General features: G+C 44.9%; 1 protein-coding gene across 1 annotated transcript; it reads left to right on the top strand.

The window, feature by feature from the left end:
* Positions 1 to 998: 998 nt before the first annotated feature.
* On the top strand, positions 999 to 22823 carry RIPK4 (receptor interacting serine/threonine kinase 4; the record flags this gene model as incomplete). The annotated part of the gene is made up of 8 exons (XM_080363642.1): positions 999 to 1257; positions 8940 to 9231; positions 16736 to 16884; positions 17711 to 17760; positions 18788 to 18946; positions 19857 to 19963; positions 20450 to 20702; positions 21646 to 22823. The coding sequence occupies exons 1-8, from the start codon at positions 1076 to 1078 to the stop codon at positions 22821 to 22823; spliced, it is 2370 nt and encodes a 789-aa protein (XP_080219768.1). The 5' UTR covers positions 999 to 1075.
* Positions 22824 to 23220: the final 397 nt, after the last annotated feature.

Genomic DNA, 23220 nt, shown 5'->3' on the forward strand with positions numbered 1-23220 from the left:
ACACACGAGCTTTATTAACCTTTAGACATGTGATAGGTGTGAAGGTCAGGGTGCAGATCGAACAGCCTCTTTACTGTCACGTTGCATACCAAAGATTGCAGACTCCTTCCTTCCAACTGCAGCATCTCAGTACCAGAGTAAGACTCTTTATCCATTGGTCTGAGTCCTGTGGTACCTACAATTAGATCCACAGGAAGATTTAGACACTGAAATCTGCCGCTGGGATCATCAAAGCTCCTACTCTCAGGGACCACTAAAACCGAGAGACGCATCAGTTGTTGGCAGTACAGTTTCCCAGAGCCTAAAACTCCTTCGGAGTGTCCCTGGGCAGACTCTGGCCTCTGTTACTGGGAGCAGGCTGGCCTGAGCCTCTCAGACCCGAGCAGGATGCACAGATGAAGGGTTTGTGCTCCTTTGCCGGAGGGACGCAGCCCATTGGGGCTCCTGCCTAGGAAAAAAAAAAGAAGGAATGCAGCTGCTGGTGCTTCCCTCCACTTTATTTAATAGCTTAATAGTCACAGCTCGACAGCGCACGCAGCGCTCCCCTCCTGGCCCATCGCTTTGGCCCCAGGAGCTTTAGGACACGCGTGCTGCACCCCCACTGCCGGCCTTCGGGGCTGCTGCCACCCGGGAGCTGCCCCAGCTCTCCGGGCTGAGAAGAGGGGCCGCCGGAGAGCGCCCCCGACGGCGGGGGTCTGTCCTTTGTAGCTGCCAGGAGAAGCAGGAGCTGGACACCAAGCGTCACCCGGGCCCTGGGGACATTTTGGCCGCCTCCGAGGGGCCAAGGAGGGCGCTACGCCTGGAAGCGGGACCTGGGTACCGGCAACCGGGACCGAACCACGACCGCTCCCCATTCGCGCCCGTAGCGCTCAGCTCCCCGCGGCGGTGGGGACGGGACGGGACGGGACGGAACGGGACGGGACGGGACGAGACAGGGGGGCGGGCCCGGCCCAGGAAGTGACGCCACCCCCGTTCCCCCCCCTCCCGTCACACCTGACTCACCTGGACGGGCGGTGGCGGCGGCGCTGCGCACCGCGGTGCCGGGCGGCGGCCGAGGAGCAGCCGCAGCAGCAGGATGGCACGGGAGAGCGGTTCCCCGTGGACCATGGGATTGCTGAAAACCTTCGAGGAGAGCGAATTCGGCAGCTGGGAGAAGATCGGCTCGGGGGGGTTCGGGCAGGTGTACAAGGTGCGCCACCTCCACTGGAAGACCTGGCTCGCCATCAAGTGTTCGCCCAGCCTCCATGTGGATGAGAAGTAAGAAGTGATGGGGAGGGAGGGAACGGGGGGAAAGCGGCTCTACCCGCAGCAGCGACCCTCTCCGGACACCCCGGAGCCCTCAGTCGCCCAGAGGCTCGCACAGCTGGGGAGCCTCGGGGCGACTGAGGGCCCCCCCTCTCCAGCCCTGCCTAGGAAACAAACCAAGCCACATAGCCCAGATCTTGGGAAATGTACTTGAACAAACCAGAACAACTCAGCCCCACGACTACACAGCTGAAGAGCTGTAGCTGCAGCCCATCTCAGCTGTGTTTACCAACAGCAACGAGTATGAAGGTCTGACTAAACACAGCGAAGAGAGCTGCGCAATTAAATATTTCCTAGTCAAACGTGGCCTTTGCCACACTTAAGCAAAGCTTGGACTGACACCTTTAGTTAATTCGTACATAATGGGGCTGGCTTTGCTTAAAGAATAAGCTCTGTTGCTTTGCCACTCGTAGCAGTTTGGAAAAAGCCACCGCACGGCTGCACTGTAGCTCTTGCCTATTCCCTTGGAGCCATTCGGAAAGTATTTTGCCCTGCCCTGGTCGTGCATGTATTGGCTTGTGCTGAAGCGTTTACGCCTGCTGCAGCTCCAAAGGTCATCGAAGGCAGTCCTGAATGGGAAGTGCAGGAGGTGCGGGAATGCCGAATGGAATCCAGGGGTTTCTCAGGCCTGTTGTGTCTCACTCCAGTAAGCTCCTTACCTTGAGAAAAGTCAGCCCTTTGGCTTGCATTTGTAGATGCATTTATTGTGACTCCTGTGTGCTAGATGCTGGTGGGGTGAGCAGCGGGCCCAGCATGGGGCGTGTTGGGATATAGGCTGTGCTGTCTTTCGGGAGTGGGTGCTGAAAGGAGATGTGCTGGGAAATATGTTCTCCAGCATTGCTTCAGGGCCATTGCTTCTCCCTGTGTCTGACCAGGATGAATCCTTGCTAGGTAGTCCAGTGTGGAGCTGTATTGTATTGCAGGTAAAGACACCACATGGGCAGAACCCCCTCCAGCTCTCTTGCCCACTGTGGCTAGCTGAGGCCCATGGTGGAAGATGGTCAACTACACTGTTCTCGCTTGGTCTGCGTGTGATGGGGGCCTATCTAGTGCGGCTCTGCTTTCCTAGAAAAGGAAGCCTATCAGGTCTTTGAAAACAACGATCTATGCAGCCTGCTTTGAGGGATGGTAGTGATTTCCCGGTAGGTTGGTGTCTGCGTGGAAGGGGGGGAAACATGGCCAAGTCACATTCATGGAGCTTTTCCAGCTCCACCTTGATCTCTGGGATGTCTGCCAACTCATAAGCTGATTCTGCAGTTCATTTTTTGAGATGTGGGTTAGTTCGATCACAAAAGTTTTCACTTGCTGCAGTTCCTGCAGGAGGAGGGGAAAAATTGGCTCAAGACTGAAAACATTTGTAAGCTCATCTCCTGCAAGATGACTAGGGTAGAGGGGCATCTTGCCCATTGTCTGAATTGTTGACTTTGCCATAGGCATGGCTTATATAGCATAGTAAATAAGATTAAAATGTTTCTTGATTAAAATGTGAGAGGGAGATTTTATGTATAGGATACCTGCTACCTGTGAGTAAAATGGAAAATACCTCAAAATTGCACAGGGTGTTTTATTGGATTAACCTGCAAGCCCTCCTGCCATTAAAACTTTAAAGTAGATATGATGCTCATCGGGTTCTAATCAAAATTGTATTGTAGCTGACTAATCTTGCAGTTGAAATTAAAGCATCTCTTTAAAATAAGGTAGTACTTTTGTTATACTTTTCACTTCAAGAACGAATTTAGAAATTTACTCCAAAATTCATTTACAGTCAGAGATGAAGGATGCTGCCACCTATTGTAATTTGAACAATTGCTTTTGAGAGTTGCTACTAAATCTGTATGTTAAGAGAACCACCTGTCCCTCAGTAGCTATGAGGTGTGCTGGGGAGACCATATGAATACATAGTGCCATAAACAAAGACCACTTTTAGAATTTGGGAACTTTGAGGGTGTAGGAGTTCTGCAGCTCCTGGTTAATTTTAACAGTCCAATCTTTGAAACATTAATTCGTTTTGCTGCAGAATTTGTGCTTTGGATGCTTAGGGGGAGCATTAATTATAAGTTGGAGGGTCCCTGGGCTTTAAAAAGGCTGTTCCTGCAAAATCAAGGCTAAGATGAATTTGTATACGCTTCTCCTTTGGTTCTAGGCTGCTCTACCAAGCCCCTTTCAGTAGCTGGTGACACTGCATCCCTGATCCCCAAAGAGACTTTTCACCGAAAACTTGTGTCACTTAAATGGTGGGGTGGGGTGGTGGGCACAAACAAAATAAAGCACTTCCTCTGTAGTTCACAGGTTGAAACAAGCCTTTGTAATTAGATTGTTAATCCAGGAGGTTAACTTGACTAGCCATTTTTTTTTCAGTCCTGTGAAGCAGGAGAGTTAGAAGAACTATCAGTGGTATTTGAAACATTAACTGAAAAACACAGGCGCTTTTATTTATTTATTTATTTGGTACCACATTAAAACCCTGTTTGTAATGGCTCGGTGGTGGTAATACTCTGTAGTCTCTCTTACTGTGTTTCTGCAGACAGTAAGAGATTCGAAGTAATTCCCTTGGCAATTATCACAGCGTAGAGCCAAGTGGCCTCAAGCAGAAGAAAAACTGAATGTACAGCCAGAAGTTTTTTCCCTTGAAGCCTAAGCCCTCTCAGGCGATCGAGCCAAATTCCATTCCTCACACCTTATTTGCTCCCACTTTCTGTCTTCTGAGATCACATTTCCCGCATGTGACTCAAGATGTTCCCAAGATGGGAAAGTTCAGTGTAAGCCTGAAGAAAAGAGAGTACGAACCAGAAAGGTGGAGTAGCCTCTCCCCCAGGACTTGCAGTGGAGGGCGCAAAGTCTTTTCTCTTTACCGCCGTTGGCCAGAATGGAGATACGGTCTGGAGAAAAAGGACAGTGAGCTCACAGAATAACCTGGAAGCTTTCGTGGATTTCTCATAGCTGAACAGAACGTGCAGACTTTAAGGAGTATGAAGGATGTAACGGTTCCCAGAGAGGGCTCTTTTCTGGAGGTGTTAGCCCATGGGGGCGACTACAGCGTGTGGAGGTGGAAAGGTCTGCCTTCTTGATTGGAACATAGAAAATGAGCAAAGCCCTGCAAGTACCTCCCTCTGCAGGACCTGGATTCAGGAATGGAGTAGAATTTAGAAATTCAGGAGATTTTAGAAATGCCTTGCTGTTAGCAGATGCTGCGTTTATTTAGGTGATGAAGGTGAATGAACATCTGTTCTGGTGGTCTCTGGATGTGTAGGTACAACTTAATACTCACCTGGTGCTCCTTAAAGAATAAAGGTGAGTCTAGCTGTCTGGGTTAACCTGCAGTCCTCTCGCACCAGGGCTGTGCAGCAAAGACCTGTCAGCAAGGCTGAGATCCGTGTTAACCTGAAAGAAGGTTTGGTTTTGTTTTTTTTGTTTTGTTTTTTTGTTGTGTTTGTTTGTTCGTTTGTTTGTGTCCCTCTCCCCCCACTTCCCCCATATTCTATCCTGACCATGCAGTGGTTTTTCTATTCTTCTCTCATTCATGTTCCTCTCTAAGGATCAGCAGTGTGAAGGTCATTAAAGCTGTATTTATGCATTGATGCAGATGCAAGAGTTTCTGAAAAAATTACAGGGTGTTGAATTTATTTGGACCCCATCTTCACTGCCAGCAGTTTGTAAAGAGGTAACTTGCTTTCTGCACTGGAGAGAAGTGTGGCTGTGCAGGAGTGGATCTCCCCTGGGCTGGGAGAACCCTGGCTGCTCTGTGTCTGGAGGTGGTTCACACAAATGGCCTTATTGCAGGTTTTCAGGGCTTCTTGAGTCTCTCTGCAGCAATTTTAACTGCTCTGCCTCAGACTCTGTTAGGGAAATGTGATGGTAGTGGTGGGGGAATATAAAACTGCAAGCGCTGCCTTGTGAATTTAAAGTTGTGTTTTTATAACACGGTGTTATCTTTAGGGCATAAAGATTGGGTACATGCAAATGTGGATATAGTTGTAATTCTTGCTGTTCTTGTGGCAGGGTTTGTGGTACAAGGGTTGGGCTCTTGTCCCTGGGGAGTGAGGTGGTGGGCAGGAGTAAGTCCCTTGTCTCTCCAGGAGAACCCAAAGAGTGCACCCTCTCTGTTTGGGGTCTGACTTTGAGCAGAAGCAGACAGCTGTTTCGGGGTTGTGAGAGGTCCCCCATTCATGCAGTATTTCTGATTGCTTTGAAAATGTCTGATCTGTCATTGACTTCTTCTCTGAGAGAGATGCTATTTAGCAGTGAACCCAGTTAATAGTATCTTGATGTGTGTGTTCCCTGTCTTCTAACACTATTACAAGTGAAAGAGTATGCATCCTGTCATTTACATGAGCTCAGCTGTCCTATGTGCAAGCTTTTTATTTTTCTTATTTTAATTTTTATTATCCTAATGTTGAGATAAATTACTGGAGGGGGGAGGGGAATGGAGCCAAGGTGCTTAGAGAAGATAACTCTGACTCTTTAATTGTGTAGGTATTAAATAAGAAACTCCATTATAACAGGGGCTTGTCTCATGCCTCTTGACTGAGAAACCTTGTAAGGAGCTTTTTCTTTTCCTTCACCTTGTAGTGGAGTGTTTCTTGGTGACAGCGCAGAATGATTTCTAGGCACTAGGAGTAACTGAGCATCATAACCCACCCCATCCCATACTTTGATCTGTTAAGTATGAACTTGAAGGATACCTACAGCATCCTTCCTTGCGGCATTGGCATTTGTGTATTGAAGTGATGGGTGTGATGAGAACAACTAAGACTGTGATGGGCCCCAGTAGCACCTTGCACTAAGGGAAAAGGGAAAGGACAAACCTTTCATCTTTGACTGATGGAGGAGACCTTAGTTAAACAATCTGTTTGTGTTAACGCAATTAATACAAGTTGCACTCCAGCACTTGGCTGATGACTGAGTTGTATTTTGTCTCTTTATTTCTTTTGTCTCTTTTCCTTTTCTGTTTTCTGAAAGTGACAAGGACCTGTATTTGAAAACTCACGTATTTCCCAGGCTAAGCCACATCATTGGCTGATTCACTTTTGAACACCCTGGGTATGGGAAGATGCTAAAGGTGGCAATTGTTGTATGGAGGTTTTATTTAAACAGGCAAATTAGATAAAGGGCACTTGTCTGTTACTTAGTTAATTCACTCAACTAACTGCGTTTGGTCTGAACAGAAAGGGAGCTATTTTTTTTCTTTTTTTATTTTTTTTTTTAATTGGAAGTTCTCTCTTTGTAGGCAAAATGCCCCATTTTGAGCAGCCAATCTCTGAGATATTGGTAATGCTCTCTGAGGCCGTCGTTAGCCTGGGAACTCTGTCCCTTGGATTCTAGTGGTTCTTGTTAGGCTTTAGCTGTTGCTGGGTTCTTGCCTTGCCTTGGAGGGCTCAGACAGGTATTTTACATCCCTGACTCCAGAGCTCAGCCTGCCGAGGCCTGGTGAATTATGCTGGCTATGCATGTGGCTTGGAGGCAAGGAGTTGGTTGTGTTATTCATAGGCGCTCCCTTCCAGCGTGCCAAAGAGCAAACTGGGTACTTGTCTACAAAGGCAATTATTTCACAAGAAAGTTGCTGTACAGAGCAGCAGGAGCCAACATGGTTAATAGAGAGAAGAGATTTCCCTTATATTTTTTCCTTTTTTTTTTAAACTCCCAATGTGTATGTCCTTCTTAAACTTTTTTTTTCAGCCTGATCTTGCCTCTGAGATGGATCTGCCTCTTCTTGCTAGGCTAGACTCGCCCCTAGCATGAAATGTGAACTGCATGGGGTTATTGTAGGCTGCTACAGCCAGTGAGGAGCAGGCAGTGTTTCCAGCCTTGTCTGGGTGAATATCAGCTCTATGCTTCCCACAGCAGGCGAAGTAGTGGGTAAGGGGATGGATGGGGTCATGGGAGTGTCCTAATGCGGGGTCTAAGGGCTAAATGTCAAGTCCTGAAATCACTCCCACGTGGGAGCACTGAGGGTCCCTTGCAGGCTGTGCTTCAGTGTGGGCAGTGTGTGCGGTGTGTGCTGTCCTCTGCGTCACCCGGGCATTGGGGGAACACATGGGAAGGGAAGACTTAACAGCATTAAGGTTGGACTGGGTGTTTCTCTTTTAAGAAACGTGAGAGTGCTTCTAGATGGTGTCAGTTTATTTATTTATTTATTTATTTATTTATTTATTTATTTATTTTCTTTTTTTAAAGGCATGTTTGAGCAGATAGTGGTGTGAGACAGTATAATTTGTTAGTGGCACAGGGCACAAACTGTGACCGGATCAGGATCAGTCCCCAGGTGTTTTCCAGAGTTGTTGGGGTCTGGTGAAGAGGGCAGGCAAGACGGAGCTTTCTCCCTTGCAGAGGGGTGTCAGCGTCTTTCTTCTGTCAGTTGTTGTGGCTGCTGTGAATGTGGCTTGCTGAGCTTTTGTATGTAAACCCTGATGTCTTCCAGGAGAGCTGGTGGTCTCAAAACGCTTGGGTGCAGCAGGAGCATGTCAAAGCAATGTGGGTTTTTTTCTTTCGTTACTATGGGTCTGTGTTAAAGCTTTGTCCTATTACTTCAGGTACTGTTCTCCATTAAATAGTGTACATGCCTTGGGTAGATTACAAGAGACGAAGTGTAATAAAAGAGGGCTTGTTCAGGGAATATTATCTATGTGACCTCCCTGTGTCCTCAGTTGTGAACTAGTGGGTGGAAGCAACAGTAATGCATCAGTACCTGTGGCCCAAAGCTGCTCTGGGTACTGCCCATTGTCACTGATAACGCAGCTTTTGATGGACTGAAACTGTTGTCACCTATCGCATGTGGCTCCTCTATGGGGGCACAGTTGGCCTGGGGACAGGACCTCTGTTTCCTCTTTTAAACTTGACCCCCGGCAGCTTGGACGTGCACGAGGTGTGGAAATTAAGGGTCTTGGCCTGGGAGGCTGCAGCTTGGGCTGAGTAACACTTAATGCTCTGCAGGGCCAGGCTAAAGTGACCTGTAAACAACCCAGGGATGCTCATTACATGTGCAGGTGCTGGGCCTGTTACATCACCAAAAATGGCATGGCGGGAATTTTCAGCATCCGCTGGAGCTAAGTGAGCATTGAAGTTGCCAAGGCTGAGTTTTGAGGACAAGGAGGCTTTTGCTGTGTCTCCCCAGCTACAGTGAGAAGATTGTTCCCCTAAATGGTGGGTGTCAGGGGTTCCTCTTCCCAGGCCTGAGTCTGTGCATTGGCAGCCTGTGCAGTGGGGCTGCTAAAGCAATGCTGTCTGTGCTCGCTCCTAATTAACGCAGTCTTATGACTCACAAAAAGTTAATGACTTTAGCCCAAGGAGTTGCAGTGGTGGTAAATCTAGGCACTACATGTATCGTCCTCAGTCTGAACAGCACAGCATAAACATCAAAGCGGGGCGACGGGCTTAATGCTAGGGATTTTTGCAGTGTTGGAAGTATACAACTTGTCTGTGGCTCAGCAGCTGCGAGCTGCCCACCGTTAGAAGCACAAAACAAAGTTAGTAAATGTGGAAAAATGACTGGAGCACAGGCTGATGAGGTGTAGCGTGGTCGTGAAAGCAAGGAGCATGAAATGTGGTGTTCAGCTTCATAAGAAACATTTTGTGCATATCTGGGTGGGGGGAGAAACAGCTACTCTATCCTTCACTATCTGTTCTCTTCTACCCAGGGAGCGCATGGAATTACTGGAAGAAGCCAGGAAGATGGAAATGGCTAAGTTTCGCTATATCCTCCCTGTTTATGGCATCTGTAAGGAGCCTGTTGGCTTGGTCATGGAATACATGGAAACGGGGTCTCTGGAGAAGCTCCTGGCTTCTGAACCTCTGCCCTGGGAACTGCGCTTCCGAATCATCCATGAGACAGCCGTGGGTATGAACTTCCTGCACTGCATGTCCCCTCCACTGCTCCACTTGGACCTCAAGCCTGCAAACATCCTGCTTGATGCCCACTACCATGTCAAGGTACGCATTGGGCACTCCCTACCAGGGACCCACTTTTGGATATTCCTATATGGCTCCTGCAATGCTCAAAGGCCTCAGAGAAACCAGCAAGCAGCATTCCTTCTGAATTAGAAAAACGCCCAGCAGCTCAGTCACTCCAATCCCCAAACTTGTCTACTTGATTTGTGCACCATTTTGGTACATAAATAGAGGTGGAGTTAGGGAGCTGTGAGAACTCTCCTGAAATTTTAGGAGGGTGCTGGTGCAGTGAACTCTGGTTTTGAGACCTAATGGGTCCTGCTATAAATTTCCTTGCAGTAGGGTCATGATGCAGATGAGAACAGGGAGAGAAAGGTGGTGTGAACCTCTAAATCATCTGTGCCAATTCCACAGCTCCCAGTGCCAACCTGGTTCTGTTTAGGCCTTTCTGGCTTTGTATGCTTCCCTAAATACCCAAATCTAATTTACAGCTGAAGTCCAGAGAAGCCTTCCTGGAGGCAACTAATTTTCTTCTTTCATTTGCTCAGAGCATATACAGTGAAGAAGCATCTCTGTCCTGACTCCTTATGCATACCAGATGTCACTTAAGGCAATTTTTGTGGCTGTATCAGCACAAAATTCTTTTTGTTACCCATTTCCAGGATAAACTAGCAAAACTTGTTGGCCTTTCCTTTGGACATTCCGTTTTGACAGCTGGACTAAGGAAGATGTGCTTGCTTTCTGATCCTTCCTTCTGGAGAAGAAAGAAACTGAAATATATATTTTTCCTGTTTTGGTTTGGTTTGGTTTTGAATCAGTGGCCAAACTCTTCACCTTCGAACTAGAGGATTAATCATGCTGGCTGGCTGATCAACTCAGTACAAGTAGTCATAGATTTTAATTACTGCCATTATCCATCTGCTCCATTTTCCTGTCCCCCTCAAACTGGTCAAATAGCTTTGGCCTGGACCACTCTAAAAATGAAGTTTTAATGAAATTAAAACACCTCTTCTGAAGTTATGAGAGAGTTGGATCCATAAGAAGCAGGTGCCTCTAATGAAATCACACCTGTGACAGTCTCAGCTTTTTACTAGGCATTTGGGTGCTTTACTTCTTAGAAGGATTTTCTTTCTGGAATAGGAGGCATCTACAGGCAGTCTATGGTATTATGACCATAGCATCAGGATCTGAACTGTTGAAAGTATATTCTCACACACTGGTGCTGAGAGGCCTTAGCTAAGTGTTTATTTACCTAAAGTTTGTGCTTGCTTGCGTAACTGCTTAAATTCCTAATTCTTGACTCATCTACAAGCCAAGATAAGGAGGCTGTATTTTTCTCACTGTTTCAGGTGGTTGAAATGCTGCCTGATATTCTGCTTACTGTATAGCCTGTATCTGGGTGGTGATGAAATACAAGGGGGCAAAGTGCAAAATGTACAAAAATATGTTTCTGGTGAGGTCATTGTTGACATCCCTAAGCTGTTGCTACTCACTCTGTTTGTGATACATGTGAAGGTCTTCCGGCCATTTCCATTAAGTTCAGAAAAGACTGGTCTAATCCAAACCTTTTTCCAGCCAACAGTCTTTTGCATCTGCAGGTATCTTGGAAACTCCTCCAAGCAGCAAGGCAGACATAGGAACCTATATGCAAAATAAGAGATGTACATATTCTGTGAGGTGCCTTCACTTTAAAAATGTGGCCCCAAACCTTCTTTTTGTGTGATGTGAAACTTGTAATTAAATTTCAGACCCTGCAGCTTGATTTAATGTCCACCTTCTTGCTGGAAGGCTAATGGAGCTGCTGATTGAAGTGTTTTTACTTTTTAAATGTCGGTGTTAATTTAGTAGGTGACCTGTCCCTAATAGAATTCTAAGGTGAGTGAAGAGATGTTGCAGACTGCAAAAGAAGAAGAGTTTGCAGTCAGGGAGGACTTTTATAAACTGTTTGCCCTTGAGCCAGGAAACAGCCAGTCTTCCAGTCAAGTGCATTAGAAATGCTTCTGTGCCATATTGCTGGTTAGTTATATGGAAACACGCCCTTCTTTTACGAGCACACCACTTACTGTAAAAACCCCAAGTGAGGCTGATGACTAATGCAGCAGTGTTGTACAGAGCTTATCATCAAGTGGGTGCCTCTCTATCATAAAGCCGTCTCATGTGTGTTACATAAGCATGTGCTGAATTTTGTTCTTGGGAGGATGATTAAGAGGATGGGATTAGCCTGAGCAGGGATAGAGAGAGATGTTAGTTTTTTCAAAGGCATATTGGAGGAGTCCTTGGTGATTTTTAAATGCATGTATGTAATACGTATGACTCCAGATAAGGCTTTGCCGTTTTTTGGAGGCTGTGTACCTGCATGCCTCCTCACTTGCAAGCCATGGTAGTGCTTGGTACTGACAGGAGCCTCAGCTGGGAGCTCCCTTCCTCTCTGTGTCCTGCTCCATCTTGGCTGCCTTAAGCAGTATGGTCTCCTTGGGAGGATTATTCCATACCTGGATGGTCTTTGCGAGCCAGGATCAGATTTTTTTTTTCTTTAACTTCCAGCTGTTGCTTCTATTTATATCAACAAGATCCTTCCTGCCTCATTCTCTAGCATTCAATAACTGCAGCCTTCTGATACTTATGGGCTGCTTAACATCTAGGTTTTAACATTTAGTTTTTACTTAACTGGACCACGTTTTATGAACTTGTTCTTCAGCTCTCCCGCCCTCTGTGCGCATTCTGGATGTGCCCCTCAGCTCCCTGTGATGTGGCAGTCGCTTGTGGGGAGCTGCTGCTGGGGAAGCAACATCGCATTCCAGCGCTGCCCTCTCGGGCTGTTAGTTTGCTTGTTCCCTGTGCCAGTGTAATCTCTGCAGGGCTCTCAGTAGGAGAATACACCCTGCAATACAGTGATCTCCCTACCCTAACTTGTTGCCAGCTACCATGCCCATGTGCTCACTCAGTTGCTGCTTCCCAGGTTTCTTATCTTCAATATCTCATGGTTAAGAGTGTTAGTTTTTGTTCAGGTATTTAAAAAGAAGTCAGCCTGCAACTTAATATATTTGGGGAGAGTTCTTGTTTCTCTTATTCAGCTTGATTTTGCAGCTTCTCAGCTTGTCATATACACACACACACACACACAGAGAGATATCCCACCAGTTCTGTTCCTCTCCCAGATTTTTCTTTTAGAGGATGTGAATCGGGATGAACTGGTCTTACATGTGCACTACTTTAAGCTCAATGTAGTTAATTAATTAATTAATTATTTTTTCCTGGTGCTCCAGTTAAAACCAGTATAGAGAGTGGGGTTTGCTGCTGTGTTGTGCTGTGCTTGTGATCCTACTAAACATGGACAAGTTGCCTCTGGGGTCTTCACCTTCATTCGGTTCAGCTGAAGAAGGGGTGGCAAAATTTCTAAAGTGTAGGGTTAGAAGCAGCCTAGTCATACAGAAAATTCGTTTATCAGAATGTACCCAGAGACCAGGCTGGTAAGGAGCGGTTGTCTCTTTTTATTAGACAAGCTGATGTAGTTAACACAGTCTCTTCTCTTAATCAGCTGCAAATGCTCTCCTGTCATTAGACATGAGAAGAAGCTTTGTTGTCTTGTGTGTCCTTTCCCCCTGTTTCCCACCCCCCTGATCAAGGTTTCTATGCAGGGCTGTTGTTCTGTGGCTCTTTAATCCCAACAAAAAAGCTGGTTTTCACCTTGATCAATTCTCTGATCTAATGGTGGTGTCACAGGGCAGGGAACAAGACGATCCCTGTTATGGTAATGCAGATTTGTTATGGATGAAACAGATATTCGACAGTGTCACACCAAAAATGTCACACCAAAAATGTCACACCAAAAACAGGTTTTGAGGAGCTAAGGTTTCAGGTCAGGTTGGAAAAAGATGGAAATACAGTCTGTTTAAGAAAGACCTCTTTTAGTAGCTAACTGAAGGATATTCATAAACACTGGAGTGAAGACCTATGTTTGAAGTGCAGATGCTGGTTGTGCCTACACTTTGGAGTTAATTTTCATTCTTAATTTTTAGTAGTCCAAATCTGTGACTCACGTAATTCTCTTAAAAATTTCTGGCATTTCTTAAAGAACAAAATTGAAACAATCAGCCTTTCCCCCACCCCCAGAAAAACAAACAAACAAGATCAGCCCCCCCACCCCCAACACCTGAAAACCCCATAGACAAATGTGGTTTTCCCAAAATCCAGGTGCATGGAGACTTTGGACAGAGATAAACAGTAGATATGCCAGCAGCGATTAAAAATTAATCCGATGGCTTTGTTATCTATTTGATGAACAGAATATTTTTGTGAACTCTGTCCCTCAGTCTGTTGTAGTGGGTTCTTGAGTCTTATTTGCAGAAACATGACATACAGCAGCAGAAGCTACATGCACACCTCTGGATGGCCTGCCAGGAGTCATCAGTGAAAGCACTTTCCAAGCACCAGTTTTGTTCCTGGGAGCAGGATCCCTGCAGTGTTCGGGAGTAGCTGACTTTAGTAACCATTGTAGTTACGTGAGCATATCTACTGGTTTAAAAAAAACAATGTTCAAAAAAAAACAGCTCGGCAAACTTAAAGCATCTAAAACTTTGCAAGCGAGTTTTTTTTTACAAACTGGAATGGAAATGTCCATGTGTGACAGAAGTAGAGAAAAGCCTGTGTGCACAGTACACTCAATTTAAAACAAACAAAACTGAAAAAAAAAAAAGGAAAGAAATTATCTTCAGATCTTGAAATTTCTCAGTGAAGTAGGTGTTACTGGGAAGTGGGCAGGAAAAACACGTACAGCTCCCCTCTGCAGTCGCTACTCACGTGTTTGTTCTCATGCAGACCTTTAAAGAGCAGAGCCCAGGCGAGCTGTCTGAACACGAACAATCCCACTGTCTGTGTGGGCTTTGGCCAATGTTTTCTTTTCTTTTCTTCCTACCTCTTCACCGCGTGTTTTGCATGAAGCAGTCTGTCGCCTCCGTGTCTCCTCTTAACTCTGCTGATATTAGGCATGCTTTTGAAGCGTGATGGGATCCACCTGACATAACTGATGTGAGGAGGGAGATTAGGGGTTCTGTCAGGTCATGGGGCAGGGCAGATCCCGGGGTGGGCTGCAAGGGCTAGCGGGGATGCGGAGGAAGAACTGGGGAGGGTTGCTCCGCTTTCACTACCTTCACCAGCAAGGGTGCCTGCTGTTGCAGAACGAGGTACCTGGCAAGCAATTTAAAGGCAAAATAGGTAAATTAAATGGCTGTGTCTTCCACCCACTGCACAGTTCCCACTGATATTTAAAGAAACTGCGTGACTAAATACACCATGCAGTGTGGAAAATTGACCCTAAAGGAATTAGTAAAAGCCACAAAAGCTGTCTGCAGAATGTTACTATTTTGTTGCAGCCTTGAAGATGACAATTCTTCAATTTCCAGCACTTTCTGCAGAATTCAATATGATTGAAGCTCTCCTCTACAGATGAATTTCCTATTAATTGGTATAGAAGCTAGTCCTTCACGGTTGGTTCACAAGGCAAAGTTCTTGCTAGCCTGGGGGAGGGTACACTATGCACCTTAGGTGTCTCTTGGTTTGTAGGCTGAGACTGAGACCTTTTCTATCTAGTGTGCTTAGCCCCAGCCTTAGATTCATGCTACGTAGCTGGTGGCTCTTAACACAGGAGTGTCACTGTGCTGTCTGTATTTCATCTTTATTTCTTAACTTACACAGTAGGAAAGCCAGTATTGTTTAGACAAAGAGGAAGGCGTATTACTTTAATTATGCCTGCGTACCATATGATTTCTTGAGGTGTATACAAGCCTCTGCTTCACATTAATCAAAGGATAGCAGCGCTTCGCCAAGTTGGGTCTGTTCAGGCTTGCAGCAGTCGGTTCGTTTATTAACCTGACACCACGGGCTTGTGTGATGTTGGGGTTGTGCTTTTGTTCTCCCGTGGAGCACTAAGCACCCCAAACTCATGCAGCGCTTCCTGGGGCGGTCAATTCAGCTCTTCCCAGGGTAAGCTGGCTGGCGAACCTGGGTTTCTTGACTACTTATTGCTTTCTTGGGCTCCAGTGCCTGGCTTGCTGAGGAGGCCAGCGATCTCCCTCTAAAAGTGTAGTCCTACAAGCACAAGAAGCTATTTTTCCAGATGACTTTGCTTTTTTCCCTCCTTTTTTTTTTTTTTTAATCCTTCTTCCCTCTCAAGTCATTTCCACATTACTCTACAGATTTAAGATACAGATGGCCAATGGGTTAGATATACCTGTGTACTAGGGTACAGGACTTAGTTCCTCAGAATGCCTCTGTTGAACTCTTTGTCCCTGGGAGAAGTTCTTCGTGAAGCTGTGTGGGTTGCATTGTTTGTTTTATGGCAAAGGGATATTCTGAGAATTCGAAGACCGATGGCTCTGTAGCTGCCTGTTCTCCAGGAGGCTGAAGCTGGCAGTAGTTTTCTCCCTTTCCAGTAATGGATGCATGTTAGGACCAGCTTTGTGGTATCTTTAGACAGAAACTTCTGAAAGTGTAAAGTTGGAGCCTATTAAAAAAAAAAAAAAGCTTTTTTTAAATTATGCTTGTTGTTTTGAGGGAGAACTTTCTCAAAGGAGAAGCTATGAAGATCAAAAGGGGAATGAGTCATTGAAAAACCTGAGTATTTATTAGATAAAAAGAATGTAAAAGTCGGGCGAGGGAGGAAGAAATCTTATCTAACGTGTAGACAAAAGTCAGTGGGCTGAGTGGTCCAAAAAGACTTGACTTTTCTTGAAATTTCCACTTAGCATAATAGACATTTTTGACCAGTGGGAAATAAGTAAGACAAAGGAAATTCCTTGTCTATCTGCTCGCTTGATGACTGGTATGCCCTTGAGAGCAAATGAATGCGTATTTGTTTGACACTTCAAATTAAAGTGGAGGTGTGTTTTCCTTTTTATAAACTTGCTGTCACTTGTTTTGTTCATTTCAGCTGTGTTCACTGCGTCACCGCACCAACTTGCTGTATCTCCTAATTGCCAAAAAGAATTCCCTGTGTGGGTTTTGATGTGTGTGTGTGTTTTGGTTTGGGTTCTTTTTAACACTGAGTGCCTCTGGTGTCAGGCTTAGTCCTTGTTGGCATGGTCAGTGTAACAGCAATATCTGAAAGAGGAATTCTCTTGCACTCATTGGAGAGCTCATGGTCTGAAAACAGGTGCTCAGAACACTTGAACACAGCATGCAAAGGGGGTGGCAAGACCAATAATTACATTAAAGTAGTTTGCACTAGCTAAATTTGACTAGTTTTAAATTTCAATAAATTGTCTTGACTGTTGTGTTTGCTATGTAATGGGCTAACATGTCGCTGCTTGTAAAAAGCTGCTTGCGTTTTGTCTTTTTTTTGTCTTTTTTTTAGCTTAACCATAAAAAAAAGTGTAATGTTTCCAGAGATGTTTTCCTTAGCTTGGTATTTCTGAACAGCAGCTCGCTATATTTTGTTGGGTCATCCTGCTATATCTATTATTCTTCATAGAAAATGTTTTGTTAACACCTCTGGAGTCTAATGGTGGCATGCACTTCTCTTCCCCTCTTCCCCCTCCATTTTTTGCAGATTTCTGACTTTGGACTTGCAAAGTGCAATGGTTTGTCCCATTCCCATGACATCAGCATGGACGGCTTATGTGGCACAATTGCATACCTTCCTCCAGAGCGCATCAAAGAGAAAAACAGGTGTTTTGACACCAAACATGATGTGTACAGGTCAGTTAACTATGGAAACACTTAAAAGCACTTTAAGTAATACTGTAAAATGAACCCTCTTTTTCTGGTTATAAAACCTAATTGAGCATGGAATCCCTCAAGCTAGCTTGAGCCTCATCTTGCAAAAGGTCACTTTTGCTTTGCTTTTTGCAAAGTTTTGATAGGCTAGAGGTCTTTTAACAAACTGCAGCTGTTCCTGCGTCTTGAATGTAAGTCAAACTAACATTTATTAGTAGCTGGCATGGGAGGCACTCTGCCCACCTTTAATATCCCCATGAAAAGGTACATCCTGACCTACTTTATGAGTCTGTGACAAAATTCTTAGTTATCTTCAGTGGATTTCATCACTAGGTCTTTGGTTCTTCTTTCATAGTAAGGTAATTAAGAAAAGGAAATCATAGCTGTGGATTAAAATACGTTATATTCTAAACAGAATGTATTTATTTAAAGTTACCTTGCAGGGTAGAATTATTAAATAAAATCTACGGCAATACTTTGAGGCTCTCTGATTTTGTCAGTGTTGGTATGAAGTAGTTGGTAAATGTTACCAAAAACTCAACAGCCTCCAGCAAATCCCTGTGTTTGCTGCCTAAGGTTCCTCCCTGCAAACACTAGACTTTCAAATCAGGGTTCGTGGCTGCATCTTGCTGTCCGTGTTCATCAGCTGAATTAGATGCAGAAGTGAAGGACAAGGAAAGAGAACTTAGGAAAATAATTTATATTTCTGTGAGGTTTTGGAGTATTTTGTTTTGTGCGGTGTTGGTTTGTTTGTTCGTTTTTAAAAATAAAGCTTTTCTAGAAATAATTTTTTTGCATTTCTTCGTAGCTTTTCCATCGTGGTTTGGGGAGTTCTTACACAGAAGAAGCCTTTTGCAGGTAAGTTTGATGTCTTGTGGCTTGTGTTGGGATTTTTTTCCTTTCTCCTGTTGATAAGCGCGCTTTCTGCCTCACAGGCCCCGTATTATATGCACGTCCTCCAAATTACCACAGTCTTGCATGGTAGACACTTTTAAGCTCTCAAATTCTGATCACAAATGCAAGACCTTCTTTGTCCTACGTTGTGAAAGAAGAACCCATATTGCTGCAGGGGGGCCTAGTTTGTACCTTTTTGCTTCTGCTGGAATTTGCCGTACAGATCCAGATGAGTGTGTGGCCTGGGCAGACGTCTGGCATGTTTGAGGCCAAGGAGGATCAGCAAAGCCAACTGGCAGCCAACTGCACTGTTTTCAGAAACAGCTTCTCTGTAGAGAGGTCCTGTAGTTTATTTGTAGATTGTGGGTACAGATTTGAGCTTTAAAAAAAAAGAGCTGTCTGTGAGAATAAGCCTTGTTCCACCCCGCAGTGAGTGTACCGATCAACAGGCAGTTATTTATTCTTTATGACTTTTCCTGTGTGTGACTAGGCTATGTATAGCAAACATGTTCGAACAGATTCCAGCGTACTATTAATTTTCCTCCGAGTGAGAGAACACATTTAGCCCAATGGTTGACTTCAGAGTCAAGAGCCACATTACTGCACTGCTTGATTTGTGTTCTCCCTTCACCTTTATGAAAAGTTCAGGTACCTAGTCTATATAAACGCTGGGTTCAGTTTTCTTACAGCAGATATGGATGTCCAAAGAGATGCAGCAAGGAGCTGTTTAAGTCTTTTATGGGTGGAAAAAGAACACAGTCACTCACTGACAACTGTTTTTGATTGATACATGGGAAGCAGATGTTACTGTGATGATTTTATTGTGGAAAAATAAGACTAACTTCTTCCCTGTTAAAAGAAAGCATTCTAAGTGTAGAAAAAAAATGCATGAAAACAAGGTTTCCACCTAACACACTGTTAATGCTCTTAGACAAAAGATAAATAATTCCTTTTGCTGGGAGATCTTAACTTGTGCGCTTTTGCTTTACAGAGGAAAACAACATTTTACATATTATGGTAAAAGTAGTTAAAGGCCACCGCCCAGAGCTACCTGCTGTTTCCAAATCTAGACCTCATTCGTGTAACAACTTGATCAAACTGATGCAAAAATGTTGGCAAGATGATCCTGGTGAACGGCCAACATTTCAAGGTAAGATTTCCTTGTAACTTGGCTGCCCATTTATTCTATGAGTCACGTTATTGCTCAGGACTCTGTTAATCTTGGAGTAAATGCTGTGAACCTCTGTGACAATAAATAGAGTACGTTGTATGGTAGAGACAATGGTACAGGCCACTTATTCATCTGTGGAGGAAGGGATTATCTGGGGACAAGTCTGACCATGGCCATGTTATGTAAACATTTCAGGAATAAGACCTATACTGAACCAGTTAATACATTTAGCCAGAAATCATCTTCATTTCTGATTGTGTGTATCATATGCCCATCTGGAGTTGGTGTGGTTTTCACCATATGAAATGCCCTGGTTATTGAAATTTACTGTTGTATGCTGAGAAACTGAATTGCTTTCTTGTAACAAAACAATTTGTTCTGTCGTTTCTCTGCCAATAAAAGGCAAGTCTGGTGAAAGGTTTGAACTTGCCCAAAGCACCTGTTATGAATTCAAATTTGCAGAAGGATGTAGCAAGCACTATCTCCAGGTAGCTTCATTTAGCATTAATGGGTGAGATTTGCCTCTTCCTTTTGCTCTTGACTAAACAAGATACAGGGACTGAAGGAAAGAGGGATCCCATCTTTTTAAAAGCTGATGTCTGTCAGCGGTAGACTGGTTCCCATTTTACAGTCCTGCAGTGTAGCCACTATGTAACATCAGTCTGTTCTGAATGTGCACATGAATTCTTTAGTCAGCCCTATGCACTTCTTGATTTGCTACACCCTTGTACCTACTGATGAGGTGGTAGATGGAATAGTGAAAATTTAAGTCTTTCTCCCACAGTGTCTCAAAGCTATTAAGCTCTAATGATAGAGAATGGCAGCAGGGCATCTCAGAAAAGTTTCCTATTAAAACAAACCCCAAAACCTTCTCTTGCTTTCTTCAAAGAAATCACTTCAGAAACAGAGGCCCTTTGTGAAAAACCAGAAGATGAAACAAGAGAGACGATAACTCAGGACCTGGACACCAAGAATTCCCCAGAGCAGCAGCCTGAGGTATTTTCTCTTTCTGTGTCTAGATGAAGTGCACTAGGTTTTGTGAAGAACAGGTTACTCTGTGACCTGTAACTTCCCAAGCAACCTTCTCTTTGCTGCTTTTGAGCACCTTCTTGCCTGATAGAAGTGGGTCTTGGTGAAGGACTGGAATGCAAAAGTGACAGCAGATGCATGGACCAGCTCAGGACTAAGTTTTGAGGGAGAGCAGGACAGTTAGGAAATAAAGGCAGGAACTATGTGGGTGTGACTGATCTTAAAAAATGCTGTAGACAGAAGAGCCATGCGGCTTTAGTGACTGTGTGGGTACTGATGAAAGCCACTCTCCTGCATCTGAAAATTTTCAATAACCTTATTAATATGTTTCATTAAGTAGCAACAGTGCTTAAAGGCTACCTGCAAACTAACAAACTTGGTTTCTTCCTGTAGGGCCTCATGCTTGGTTTACTTTAGAGGCCTTTGTAAAATTCTTGTGTGCTTCTCTTGAAGGTGATGTCTGCATTACCCCAGCCAAAACAGGAGCCTGCTCTACCGTCAGTTAAGGATTACAGTCTCTCAGAGTTGTTGTCCCAGCTGGATTCGGGGATTTCGCAGACCATGGAAGGCCCTGAGGATCTCAGCCGCAGCTCTTCTGAGTCCAAACTTGCCGCCAGTGACAAGCGGCTTTCAGGAGTTTCATCTGTAGATTCAGCTTTTTCATCAAGAGGCTCCCTTTCACTTTCCTTTGAAAGGGAGAATTCAGGTAATGGTCAGGAAATCACTGCTATCCTTGCTTTCTCTTGCTGTCAGCACTACAAATTTCTGTACAGGAGGTAGTTCTTAAAAAAAACCAAAAAAACCCACAAAAACCAAAAAAGTGAGATGGTTCCCAAACTTGATCTAAAGAGAAACAATAAATCTCATTTACTTTTGAAAAGAAATGACCTGAATTCTCACCAAAGCGATTACAGAACCAGTCATACCAGTCGTGTAAAGGTTGATTGGAAGGGAGGTCATCTAGTCCAGTGTCCTGCTTGAAGTGGTTCTAAAGCCAAAGTCCAGTCAGGTCAGCTGAGTTTGTGGCTTTTTCAGTTACACTGAGCCCAAGTTGGAGCACCTTTTTTGAAAAGACTCAGGCCACCTTCTCAGCGGCCCCCATGAACATTGTAATAAAGACCTCTGCTGTTGCATACATGCCCCTCCCTTTTCAACCTAATGCTGCAAAAAATGGGCATCTATTTCCCAATTAGGCAAACAATGCTTAGTGCACAGAGATAATCACAGCATCCCATTGTTCTTCATTTCACAACAAACAGAGTAAGAGTAAGTGGGGCTCCAAATCTGACCTGGAATTGTTCTGAAACTACTGTGGGGGATGTGGAGGGAGGATTTCTTTGCGGTCAAGTCATTGCTGAAGTGACCAGATATGTTAGTCATGGGCAAGTAAGGTTTGGGTATCAAAACTGCGATAGCCTCTCGTGTAGAACAATAGAATAGTTTGAGTTGGAAAGGACCATTAATGTTTCTCTAGTTCAACCTCACCTGCAATGAGCAGGAACATCTTCAACTAGATCAGGTTGCTCAGAGCCCCGTCCAGCCTGGCCTTGAGTGTTTCCAGAGATGGGGCATCTACCACCTCACTGGGCAACCTGGACGAGTGTTTTACCACCCTTGTAATAAAAAAATTCTTCTTTATATCCATCTAGATATTGGTACTACAGACATACAGAAGAGGAAGCTAACGGAAGCCATTTTATCTGGAGATACCAGCAAGCTAATGAAGATCCTTCAGCCTCAAGATGTTGATATTGTTTTAGATGGGAACTCCAGTCTTTTGCACTTGGCTGTTGAAGCTGGTCAAGAAGAATGTGTCAAATGGCTTCTCCTGTACAATGCTAACCCTAACCTCACCAACAAGAAAGGATCCACCCCTCTTCACATAGCCATTGAGAAGAAATTTAAAAGCATTGTGGAGCTGATAATGGCTAGGAAAATCAATGTTAATGCCAAAGATGAGGATCAGTGGACTGCTCTTCACTTTGCTGCCCAAAATGGAGATGATTTCAGCACCAAAATGCTCCTTGATAAGAATGCATCCTTAAATGAGGTAGATTTTGAAGGCAGAGCTCCCATCCACATAGCCTGTCAGTATGGCCAAGAGAATATTGTGCGCATCTTACTGAGAAGAGGCGTTAATGTGAACATCAAAGGAAAGGATGACTGGGTACCACTGCACTATGCTGCCTGGCAAGGTCATCTCCCCATTGTAAAGCTTCTGGCCAAACAACAGGGTGCCAACGTGAATGTGCAGACCGTGGATGGAAGGACCTCGCTACACTTGGCCGCTCAACGAGGACACTACCGTGTCGCTCGCCTTCTCATAGACCTGGAGTCCAATGTCAACATCCAGAACGCGCTCTTGCAGACTGCTCTCCACATAGCTGCTGAAACTGGCCACACAAGCACGTCGAGGCTACTCCTTAAACATGGTGCAGACATTGAGGCAGCAACAGCAGAAGGATACACTGCTCTGCACTTGGCATCTCGCAGTGGCCATTTAGCAACCACAAAGTTGCTGATAGATGAAAGGGCCAATGTTCTAGTCAGAGGCCCTTTAAATAGGACAGCGTTACATCTTGCTGCAGAAAACGGGCACTCTGAAGTAGCAGAAGAACTTGTCAGTTCGGAAAACATCAATGTTTCTGACAGCGAAGGGTTGACAGCTCTTCATCTGGCTGCACGAGGAGGGCACACAAAAACAGTTGAGGTTCTTCTGAAGCATGGGGCACATGCTGACATGCAAATGCCCACATGTCAGACCCTGCTACAGCTCGCTCAGCAGAGCTGTAAGAGCTCGGTTGCTGTGTTGTTGAGTGAGACTTAAGGAAAAGGTACAGAACTTGCTACCTTGCTAGCTGGTGTGAGAAGGCTGCTGGAGCTTGACTCATGAAGGCCTACTCTAGTTGTGCAGTGCCCTGCTCATCAGCCATGTCAGCTGATGGACTGAGGTGCAACCAGCAGAAGCTATTTGTGTTTGAATGTGCGAGGGAGCACACACGTGGACTAAGGCCACATGTAAGGCTGAGAGCTGGAGTCTGCCATGCTGTGGTCTGTATCAGTCATTCTGCATGTGCCTGCCCTGGCAGTATATTGGCATTCCCTTCTCAAGTATGTTGTAAGAGAAGGATGCAGCTTGTAAGAGAAGGATGCAGCTTGTGGGTTTCCCCCCCCCGCCTTGCTTTTTTTTTTTGATGTGCCAAACTAATTTAAGAACTAACATC

The sequence above is a fragment of the Nesoenas mayeri genome, assembly GCF_963082525.1.
Source record: "Nesoenas mayeri genome assembly, chromosome: 1".
Classification (NCBI taxonomy): Eukaryota; Metazoa; Chordata; class Aves; order Columbiformes; family Columbidae; genus Nesoenas; species Nesoenas mayeri.